This window comes from Trichoplax adhaerens, genomic scaffold, assembly GCF_000150275.1.
Source record: "Trichoplax adhaerens TRIADscaffold_5 genomic scaffold, whole genome shotgun sequence".
Lineage (NCBI taxonomy): Eukaryota > Metazoa > Placozoa > Uniplacotomia > Trichoplacea > Trichoplacidae > Trichoplax > Trichoplax adhaerens.
Window position 1 is genome coordinate 3,461,571 of NW_002060947.1, and position 12,327 is coordinate 3,473,897.

Genomic DNA, 12,327 nt, shown 5'->3' on the forward strand with positions numbered 1-12,327 from the left:
ACACTGTACTGTACAGTAGTGTAGCAAGAGAAGAGAACTACTGCGCCGTGTACTGTACAGTACAAAATTGAATTCGTCTCGCAATTTCATACACTTGTAGTCTACTGTTGGTGCCGTACTCTACAGTACACTCTACTGTACTGTACTGTACCGTCAATTCCATCGATAGGGTACAGTACAATATACTGTAAGTCGCACTGTACAATGTACTGTACGTCGCACTTTACCGGTGTTTACTTTTTTCCAATCGCTGGTACCGGTACCGATGCTCGCTACCAGAAAGAGGCTAGTTTTCCCTTTCACATTTTGGGTACCTTTGGTAATGTCTCCGCAATGCATACTGCAGGGATGGATGCCGCATCATCTCCAGTTTTAGAGGACACATTGCATACTTTAAAAAATTCGCCTTCCGTTATTAATAGACAATTTGTACGATGTGATCAAAACGATATCCTACAAGAAGTGTCCAGTCATCAGGCCCGTCATGACGAATGCTTCCGAGTGATGCAGTGGAATGTGCTAGCGGATGGTAAGGCTGTCCTGTACAGTATTATGCAGGACCGATTAGGCGCAGTCAATTTCTCTATCAATAAAATCTCATCATGCCTTAGTAATTCAGTGAACTGTACGCTTAGCAGTCACCTAGCATTTGAAAGAGAGAAATGTATAAAACTGCAATCTAAAATTTTGATAGACATGAGTACATAGAACATTACTTTATCAAACACAAGCTTGAACCTAAAACTCCACTAGTTTCGTAAAATTGGATTTCCATTACCTTAGCCGATGTGCTAATATAACTTTCTTTATGCGACAGGATCAAGTGGAAATTTTTATTGACAGATATCGTACAGTAATTTGAACTTACGTTGCCAGTCATAGTGAATAGTCTACTAATCAACTTTCTTTTGCTTAGCCAAAGCGGGTAATGACTAGATTTTTTAAATTATAAAACCTAACTATATGCTCGCTCTGCCCCATAAGAATAAGAATAAACTTATCAAATCCAAAATGAGCATATAGACTATCCAGTTCATAACTTGGAGCAGAACAAATGACTTACAGTACAGTACAGTGGATCATATTTTTTACAGTGAGCAACAACAAATATCTTTGCACTCTACCAGCTGGCTATACCAATACATTCTCGGTGGCATTTCATTTTACTGCATGAAATTAAAATTTGAATTATTCTACAGAATTGAGTTGCTCAGTACACGATCAGATGACGTAATCATAATGAACTGTAATAACGAACATGGATGGCAAAAGAGTAATAACGCAACTTTCTATATAATTGCGAACAAGCTCTTGCGAGTATTCTGTTGCATTGCGGCAAGGCAATTGCATATTGCACTCTACAGTGAAATAGGAGAATAGTGTACGCGTTTTAAAAATTGCGAGTTCCATGTCATAATCGACAGCCATTTCTGTAAACCTGCAGAAGTTTAGAGACTAACTCTATAACGCTTTTTAATTACAGCATTAAGTAAATCAGGACCCAATGAAAACTTTATTAAGTGTCCGCAGACTGCCTTAGCTTGGTCCTCAAGAAAGCATAGTCTGATGCAAGAAATTTTAAGGAGTAAAGCCGATATTATCTGTCTAGAAGAAGTTGACCATTATTCAGATTTTTTTCAACCTATCCTAACATCTCTGGATTACATTGGTTTTTTCGTACCTAAACCTGATTCACCCTGTCTTTTATACGATGAAAATAACGGTCCAGATGGATGTGCATTATTCTTCTCAGCCAAAAAGTTCTCCTTAATTTTACACGACCAGTTCATCCTTCGGAAGAATGACGGAGATACCAATCAAGTCGCAATCGTTATATTATTAGAGACTACCTTTTTACCTGAGTCAAAGAAAATTTGTATCGTTTGCACTCACTTAAAATCTCATTCTAGCGAATGGTGTGAAAACATACGTAAGGAACAAAGTGCATTTTTGCTGAATAAAGTTGGTCAGCTAATTAACTTCGAATATATTCCTATTATCATATGTGGGGATTTTAATACCGATCCAAATACTCCAACTTATACAAACTTTGCAAACTTTCAACCATGTCATCTTAAAAGTGCTTATGCATTAAACGGTGAAGAACCTAAATTTACTACTTGGAAATTTCGCCCTAAATGTCAAGTGTGTCATACGATCGATTATATTTGGTTTTCTGATAAATTTTTAAAGCGCGTTCAATTCCTTGCCATACCAACAATGTCGGAAATTGGCCCAAACGCTTTGCCAGCTGAGCATTACCCATCAGATCACATGTCACTGGTTGCTGAATTTAAGTATAATTAAGAAATCCTTTTGACGCTATAAATGTATAGACGTTAATAAATTTCATCTATTTAAATTTATCAAATCCTAATAATTCATGGGTATGATCATATTCGATGCCTTGAACATTTTTACTGTATTACAAAAGTTTTTAAATTACTTCCTTATTTTAGGATTGCTTTTATTAGAGTAATGTGGAATCTATGTCTACGTACAGTACTGTACATAGATATAAATTTAGATCTTCAGAAGCAAAATGAAGTAAACATCTGACTTTTCTTATGAATTTTATATGATTATTATATAACCGGTCATCATATTCAGGCGCTGATGGATTATTTATAAATATATAACATATATAACATATATATATATGTATTTAGTATTTTTATTTGTTAACCCGCTAGCTAAATGGTACTACATTGTTTATTTTGTTTCATCCAAATGTAAAGTATTTTTACATTTTACATAATAGTTTGCCTATAAAAGGTTAAACGTCAAAATAATTGGATAAGGTCAAGACCCGTGATTGTTTCGATACAAACATTGCTAATATGCTATATAGTACAAGAAGTTTTTTTTGTTCAGAGTAATCCTAATGATTTATTGTTGAATCTAAAATTGCTTGCGATGGTTCTAGAATTATGACAAGTGAAAACGTGAATCCGCAGCTAATGGTCTTTTTTTGATTTCATCTCAAAATTTCAGGGACTTGAAATGTTTTGACGCCAGATCGACTGGAGCCCTAACCCTTGTTTCAAGTTATCCTGCTCTAATATTTTAATCAATTTAAAATTTACCTTGAAGCATCATTATTCGTTTATTATTATAAAGCTTGCCTGTTTTTTTTCCTAATTAACGGAACTGCAACTTTATTGTCACAACTCGCAAGTGCATTTAATGCAATGAGCATATTGATGGTAATATACAGTGTATACAATCGCTATATGTTTATAATATCCGTACAAAAACTAATAAAGTTGTTTGGATTTAACCCAATCAGCCAACCACAAGCGCAATATATCCAATTACGCACGTAAGTGATTCTTTATCTTTTTACTGCAGTAGCCCTTAGCAATGCATACTACGTTATATGAATACTGCGAATGACAAATTAAATTCATTTTAACGGATAAAAGTATAGTAAATTAATGTCCCATACTGCAATATGCCACAAAATTTTCGAATTTTCCCTTGATTCACCTAGATAATAGTTCAATTTTTGATTTTTCTTATGCACTTCATCACTAGCGACTTGAAAAGGGTTCTTGATTATTGCTACAATGTTTTATTAATCGCTTTTCCGGCCTAACCTTACAGGCATAGTCATATTTAGAAAAATGATACTGCATTCTTTACTTATTTGATATTATCGTACTTTAAATATAGAGGCTTCACGTAGGAGGCCCTTGGGGGAGGGGGATGATGAATAGTCCTGATCCAACGAAAAGTTTTCAATGATTACTAAAACGAATCATAATACCTCATACTGTCCCTAGTATCATAGTTAATTTCAATTAATGCTTATAGTCACCTATAAAAATTAAGCAACGTTATGACGATTTAATATCCAATCAGTTAATTGAAATTATTCCATGCCCGTATGCCTTTAACATCTAAAGACGTACAGTACAGTGTATAACTGTAGTGCGTTAAAATCAAAATTTTAATTATTTAATAACACAGTATTTATGATAGGCTTAAAAGAGCAGATAACTATAAAAGTATGTAGATTAATGGTACAGCCACGTTATTCACCTACTCTATTTGTTTGCATTTTGCAGTTTATAAGCGATAGAATACATGAACCTCAGTTTATTACCCTTCATTACCGACGGGTGAATTACAGCTTCGACTAGGTAGAAAATGATTGGATTGGATGAATAATATGTCTGTAACATACGAGTATACACGGATAAAATGTTTTATGCAACATAAGGAGATTAAAGTTAACCGTCCGAAATATTGCGTGTAATTCCAACAGAATCAGCAACTACACTACATGCCTAAACACAAGATGTTGAAAACTTGCATTCACTTTTGACAGCTTGAAAAAGCTCAAAACGTTGGTTCTCCTATGTATACAGCATGCAAATATATAAGCCTGGAAACTTGCTATAACGGCTACACAGCTATTTTAAAAAATTAGGCCGAATAGCCATTGATAAGCGCTAACCTAAAAAGTGGTAAAGTAATAGCGCAATCAATAGTACAATAAATTGTAATGTAATGAGAAGAAGTTATAAAGTATTGCTGTTTATTTGATATGGACTATAACAAAACTATCATCATCCTGGAAATGACTAATTCTAAAATTAAACTTTATTAATGGTATTTACTTTCACTGGGGTATAGGAGTTGCGCCTCTAATAATGTACGCCATTTATTTTTATATCGAATCTATAAACACGTGTAAACAAACTCGGACTATCAAGCAAGGAACATAACTTTTATCAACCATATGATATTTATTACATTTCCTTCTGAATCAGGTAAAAAGGTAGTCGTGTGCAATAATTATATGACAATATTTTGAAAGAAATTAGAACCTTGTCTGAGGTTATTCCGTTAACCTAAATCAAACTTCAACATTAGAAACGGTAGTAATTTATAATGTGCTAAAGTAGCAGTAAATTTAAGTCTAATTATATAGCTAGCATCATTAGTTTATATACCAATTTTTAGTAACCTCATTGATTTGAAATGTATGATATTACATATGCTATATCAGCATTAACTAGCACTAAGTTGTTTAAATCAACTAGTGTATAAAGAAATTATCAACGGTAATAAATAGTACGATAGAAGGGACAACTTTCCAATTTTCAATATTTATTTATTTACTACAGTGCCGGTATGCATTGAACGGGTTCCGCTATGACATGTCAATTAAACTATTTAATGCTGTATAATACCGTCTACTTGCGTTGAAATATATATTCAATAAAGTGATTCCATTTGGTTTCATCTGATTCACCATCATGACCAGCTCCACCAGCATGACTTGCAATTAAATCGAAGCCCTTCTCAGCTAGCAAATCAAATGCTTTCTCTAAATGGCCATGCTTTAAGTAGAAACGACTAGAATAGCTATTATCACTTCGATCAGGATCTCGCGTTTCATTTAATGTATCTTCAAACACTTCACGGGTTAAAGTAACATTACCACAAACCAAAATTCGATGAATTTTACGAAATTTAACATCTGCCAATCCATCACGTCCAAAGGCGTAAGTCCCACGATAACTTAATGATAGAATGCCTTTTTGTCGCCCTATATTGGTTTTTTCGCGTAATGCTTCAATTAAGCCTTCAATTTTGTAATATTCAGCTTCACACAATAATCTTTCACGCTCAATAAATTCTTCCGGCAGACATAATTTCGAATTGCGTAAATAGTCTAATACGTAACGAAATAGTGCACCATCACGATCTATAAAATAACGGCCTCGCGCATCGCGCGCAATACGTTGTCTACCACTGAACATTGCACCTAACAATGATTTTGGATCTTTAACTAAGATTGATAGCGATGTTGTATATAGTTGGCCACCCACGTTTAGATCAATAATGGATGGAAATTGCTCAGAGCTAACTTGATTGACTTGCATCTTTTACTGCAGAAATTATGTTGAATAATAAAATATTTTAGTTTAAAATATATTAAGAAAGTAAGATCTATAAAGCAAACATTGTTATTGATTTCTTGAATAAGAAGAGTCTCATGGGTAAGAATAAATAAGATCGTTCCGTAGAATGTATTATTGATATGTATGATTAGGGTGTATCCATCGAGTATATTGCAAGTATTTAACAACTTTAGTCGTAGACATTTATTCAACGAAATGAAAATCGGTTTTAGTATTATATACATCGTGCGAGAGTGATGGAAAATGTGCAGTATGATATCCCATAGGAGAAGAATGAAACTTGTAAATCATTAGCGTAGAAAGAAAATATTTTTTTATATAGATATGGATCCTGCTTAAAATTTTAGACTGAATTCTAGTGGCAGACATTTAAATGCTAGAAGCTCCTTTACCATCGATTATATTTCGTTTAATTAATCGTTAGCGTTAATATAGCAAAAGCAAATGATTATATTATAGTTGAAATACTGTAAAAACACAAGCGAAAGTCTTCTTACTTTTGAGATATCTATAGCCCAGCTCTCCATGATTATGATTATGGGTACTTATCTATACAATCTTATGCAGTAAACATTATTGATTACACGCAATTATACCACTCAAGATGTGAATGAAAGAATATAGCTGCAACATAAAACCAATAAATTTGCCTCATTACCTTTGGTGGTAGAACTAGATTTTTTAAGCTGCACTTATAAAAGTATTATACAATAATTCTAAAAATGATTTTGTGTAAAGCTATGATGACCAAGAAGTCTAACCATTAACTTGACAATTGAATGCAAGTCTTTTCAGAAATAATTAACTTCTGATACAGTATTCACTTAGCAGCATACGGACAAAACTTAAACTTCAAGTTTAGATCTTGCTTTGAAACAGTATTTAAGAATATTATGGCATCACATCTTAATAAACAGGGCATTTTAAATAGTATGATATCGAAGATTGACAGATAGCAGTGCTTTAATGAACAATATTGAAATGTACATCCTACTCCTATAACCTGATTTTAAAAATAAATTATTAAGCGAAAATTTATTCTCGATTTATTAGACTCAGTGATTGAACAACTTAAGTACTGGAAAGTACTACAATATGATAAAACTTAAAACATGATCTATTTAATGTCTCTAGTTATTAAAAAATTTTTATTAATCCCATTTATATAATCTACGTATAAGGAAGAATGATGATGAATTTATTACATGAAAACGGTCATGATCAAGTAATATCCTTTTATTTCATACCCTGGGAAGTTGTTGCTGTAACCTTTCATTTTAGATTACTTTCTTATGTAAAAATAAATTTACTATTATCGGCTATATACGCGCAAATCTGTAACTATGACAATATATTGAATAAGTAAGATAACCACTACACAATAGCATTACTGTAGTTCAATATTGTCATATCATAGGAACTATAATAAACTATACTGAATATCGGAAAATATACATTTAGTTGAATTGGTTCGTACGTTTTACAAATATAATCGTATTAAATATGTTAAGATATTACTAATAGTTCACTGACTGATAAAATTCATGTTCTTGATGGATATAGTAAGATATATGGTCTAATTCAATGGTGTATTTATCAAACTCGTGATTATAAATAGGAGAATCTAGAATCTTTAGGCAGCTTTATTATTTACCATTCACTTATGGTACAGTATTAATATAGTGATTGTTCTCCACACTTCTACCCGGAATCATACTATTGTAAGAAATGTTCGTGTATATGCACTACGTTTAAAATTAACTTAGAGAACGCTTCTGTTGAATATTTAGACTATGAACCTCCAACAAAACATACAGAGTAAACTGATAAAAACGACGGAAAAAGAAAAAATTAGGAATATCTACTACTCACTTTGTTGTTCATGTGATCGTGTCAACTCTACGTGTTGTCATGGAAATAGAAGGATGAAAACAAGAGTGAGAAATATAGAGAATGTATGTGTAGGAGAGAGACATTGCTCGAAGGAGCCAAGACTAAAATACGGATTAATAAACTAAAGCAATCCTGCATCGATATGATCGGAAAATTGGACATTTAAATTTAATTTAAATGATAATAACTGTGTTATGATAGAATATCGATTCTTCATTTGCCAGTATAGTTTATGAGTATTAAGCTAAACTATAAGTTTAAATGTCAATCTAAGAAGGAACAGCTTTCTGCCAATAACTATCTGTATTAGGAGCAATTGACGGTCGTCTTAACGTTAGCAAGAGTTATGAGTTATCATTCAGCTTTATTTGGCTAGCACTCATTAAGTTAGCAACAAAGATGGTGCGCCCCTTCATGATAGTATGTATAACGGGGTACATCGTTTAAGAAGGCGTAAATGCTATTTATATCATTTCCATGTAAAAAATTTCATGTTTTAATGCAACAACAATTATATCAAGCATGAGTCAAGAAATTTACGAACATTACCATAAAAAAAGATCCACATTGATTAACTTGCTCTAAGTTAATTCATATCATAGCTTACCTGATATGTAAATATATATATATTTGCCAAATTAGCGTTTTGGAAGAGATAATTTATCTAGTTACCAACTGCAATAATTAAGATAACCGCGCTGGTATATATGATTTATTTTCAACCTTGGCTTTAAAATTATTAAGCTTTAGAATGGGTAAGTGATATCAAGAGTTAGAAATTAAAACAATCTTGAGCCGCCTATATCCACACACATACATATATACGCATATGCATATATATACTATACGTACACTATTTAATTGTACTCCCAACCTTTAAAGTATCCTTTGTACCATAAAATAATAATTACGTGTGTGTAGGACCTTCTACTAGTAATAAACTAGAGATAATGATGAACTTTTGTCTCAAAATTATTGTTTAGTTGATTGCTTTTATTTAAATAGGATATTGGCACTCAGATTGAGATAATGAGAACAGTTTTCCTTTCGCTATTATTGATTGGCCACCCCCACCGTAGTTCTCAATTGATTTTGTCGCATTTTGACTTTCTTCTATTCTCAAACTTTAATTATTGTTTTTCTCTTTCCATCTGTGTCTATGCCATTGTCTTTAACAAAATCTATTTTTCAGTATACATTTCCTCTAATATACGTTTTTTCTGACCAGACAAAAAGAATATGACTAGGTTCGTTGATTTAGAACAAAACGTGAACTGAATACTTATATTTAGCAAACATGTTTATCGGATTTTGGCATAATTTATTTTATTACAAGCGATTTCATCTGGCTATATTATTACAAAACCAAATAAAACTTTTCTTACGATTTTTTAGAGAATATTTTAATAATTAGTATGGTATAAGATATAAAGCAAATAAGAATAGAATAATCGTCTATTATCACGTTAGTTTATTATGAGTATGATACCTATTGGAGTCATATATTACAATATCCAAAGCTAGAATGTTATTTTTATACTATTCAATACATTTTAAAAATTTTATTAGCCATCGAACAAGTAACTATCAGTCAGTCTAAAAATATATATCGAACATTTGAAAAGATACATGTTCTATGCCTCAAATGTAATAAGAAAAAGGTATTCAATAAATGGTCCATCGGTAAAATATTGAAACCTTAGAAATGCCAATTGTAGGGAATTGAGGCTCCTTTGACATTTCAATTTTGCCAATTACAGTAGATTTAATTATGCATTATGGCTATCTAGACAAAATTTAAATATTTGTACTGTAGTAAAGAATCATTCAACTATACAATTGTGGACGTACGTCGCTAAGCCAAAGAAACTGCTAGTGTTAACAGATCATTGCAATACGAGAACGGCATGAAACGTTACTCATGTCTATGATCTACTTACAAGTTTTACATTTTTATCAGCTCATTGGAAACTATAATATTAAAATTTAATAACATGATATTTATTAAAGAATTTTTATCATAGATTGTTAATATACAAAAACACTATTTACTGCAGAACTATCTTTATGGTAGCAGATGTAATAAAGCTAAAACAAACAGTATAGGCCATTCGAAGAGAATAAATGATCATGGCTAACGTCCAATTATGAACAACACTTATTGACTTCATATTTAATTTTAACAAAAATTGGCCGTTCTATCCCATAGTATGGCATTATAACCTTATTGAACATTCCACTTTACCGTACTTTGATTCGTGTCGTAACCACTGCGTTAAGCTAGGCAAAGGGTATGACCGCAAAATTTATAGATTAACTAATCTTTTATTTGATATTTTAGTGGTATTAATGTAAAATTTTATAGCTTTGTTCTCTTTCCTTTTAATTACGATCGCTACATGAATTTATCTCGCTAATGATAGTATCTAGTATTTAACGTTCACATATCGACTAAAGTTAAGGAATCCTGATTTAAAGCCCAAATCTGATAATTACAATTTATATTATCAAAAAGCGATCAGAGTATACTTGCGCAAATATCTATGTTATCTGTCCTAACATAGCTTTTTTAGTCAGCTCTTACATGTACTTTAACTTGTTGGTGTCTTACACTTACTACTATTTCTCATTTTTCAACCATAGAAATTATTTGATGAGCCTGAAGGAAATTACTCCATTCTAATTATAACAGTTATTTAATAAAAGGTTTACATGCTGTTTATGTCTCAAACTGTACAATGTTATGGGATATATTTCACAACAATAATACTAATCCTCTTAGATAAGCAAAAAGTAATTAAAATTAGAGTTTAGGCTTCCACTTTTTTTTATAGTATTATCACTACTATGGCTTAGCTAATATGCTTGTATAAGAGGACAGATTCGACAGAATCCAATTTACCTATGGCGTGGACTCGATCATTAATTTTAAAAGCTGTATAAAAGTAGATCAAGTTCTATTTCGAAAAGTGAGATGATCGAACAGTATTAATGCTTATATTCCTAATTTATTACACTTAATTGGAATTACTTCTATATGGAAATTAGGCTATACTACAGGTAAAGTAGTAGGCCTAATTTAAAATGAAATATGATATCAATTTTCAAAAAGTATACACGTAATGTATATTTAGAAACCCAATTTTTTAACCTTAATACTAACATTTACTATCCAGATATTGACGATATTAGCCATATAAATTTACATTCTGCTACTATAGAAAGTCATTTACAGCTAAATATAAATAGTGGTCGCTATGAGTTAAACAGAATTTTAATTCTCACCAATGCATAATTTACAATTTCCTTTAACACATCATCGAAGAGTTATTTAAGCGAAAGAAAGATATTCCATTAAAATTAATCAGGATAACAATTAAAGTACTATTTATATAACACTACATCGTAACAGAACAGCAAATAATAAATAAGAGTAGCGTCTAGTAAATGTCATATCGCTGATCTATTTAATATAGCCGGGGAGAAACCAAACTAACGAAATATATTTACTTTTTACTTAAATTATAATAGGTAAAAATATCATGCAGCACGGTCTTCAATACGTGTGTTTCTAGCTATTTCATTATGTAGTAGGTTATCGTGTAAGAATGCCTTAAGAATTAGACATTGATCTGTAGTGAAAGGTACGCTTAATCATTAAATTGATACAGCCTTTCAGAATTTAAGAATATTTACGGTTGTTTCAAGGTGTATCGGTTGGGTAAATTTCGCATTATAATGCTAATTTATGGAGAATGAACGATGAATGCAATGAATATAATATTTTGGAGCATAGTATCTGACTTGTAAAATGATTTAAGCTCTTCATGCAGAAGTATAGATATTGAGATACTTCATAATAGAATTACATATGAGAAAATTAACGAAGAGATTTCTTAAAGCAACTTCATAATCAAAAGCAGCCAATATATGACGTTTATAAGTGATCACATTCGCGAAACAAATCGATAAGCTCAATATGTTCAATTATAAAATTGATATAATCGCCGAAATATATTACTATGCTTTTCTATATTTAAGTTTTATATTGAATGCTCCAAATGCCGATTTATTTTTAAGCGTCTATATGCTGTTCTTTTAAAATTATAGCCATATCTTGAATGTATTCTTAAAATGTCATATCTCAGCTGCAATATTATTAGAAGCATATCATTATCTATTAAGTACTATGCTGTAATGTATTGCTTATAATAAATGTAGACATTATATTCACTCAATAGTGTCACATTATTCAGGAAATATTCTCTAGTGAGAATGTTTCCTGAGAATGCTATAAGTTTACATGGAAAACTTAGTAGGTAAATGAATTAAAATATTTTACACTATATCATAATTCTACTTCAATACCGGCGGATTTTATAAATTGTTTGTAAGAAAGGTTTTCAAAAACTGTTTACTTTGAATCTCGGAGTTGTTGAATATTATAATGCTGTTGCGTTTACACTACTACGTGATATGATCTCACAAAATTGAGATC

General features: G+C 31.5%; 2 protein-coding genes across 2 annotated transcripts; one reads left to right on the forward strand and one right to left on the reverse strand.

Moving 5' to 3' along the window:
• Positions 1–1,503: 1,503 nt before the first annotated feature.
• TRIADDRAFT_25141 (uncharacterized protein) lies at positions 1,504–2,307 on the forward strand (the record flags this gene model as incomplete). Its single annotated transcript, XM_002112404.1, has 1 exon — positions 1,504–2,307. A coding segment is annotated over one exon (804 nt), but the record flags the coding sequence as incomplete, so codon positions are not given.
• Positions 2,308–5,204: 2,897 nt separating this feature from the next.
• On the reverse strand, positions 5,205–5,897 carry TRIADDRAFT_25991 (uncharacterized protein; the record flags this gene model as incomplete). The annotated part of the gene is made up of 1 exon (XM_002112837.1): positions 5,205–5,897. One exon carries the CDS (start codon positions 5,895–5,897, stop codon positions 5,205–5,207), a length of 693 nt encoding a protein of 230 aa, XP_002112873.1.
• Positions 5,898–12,327: the final 6,430 nt, after the last annotated feature.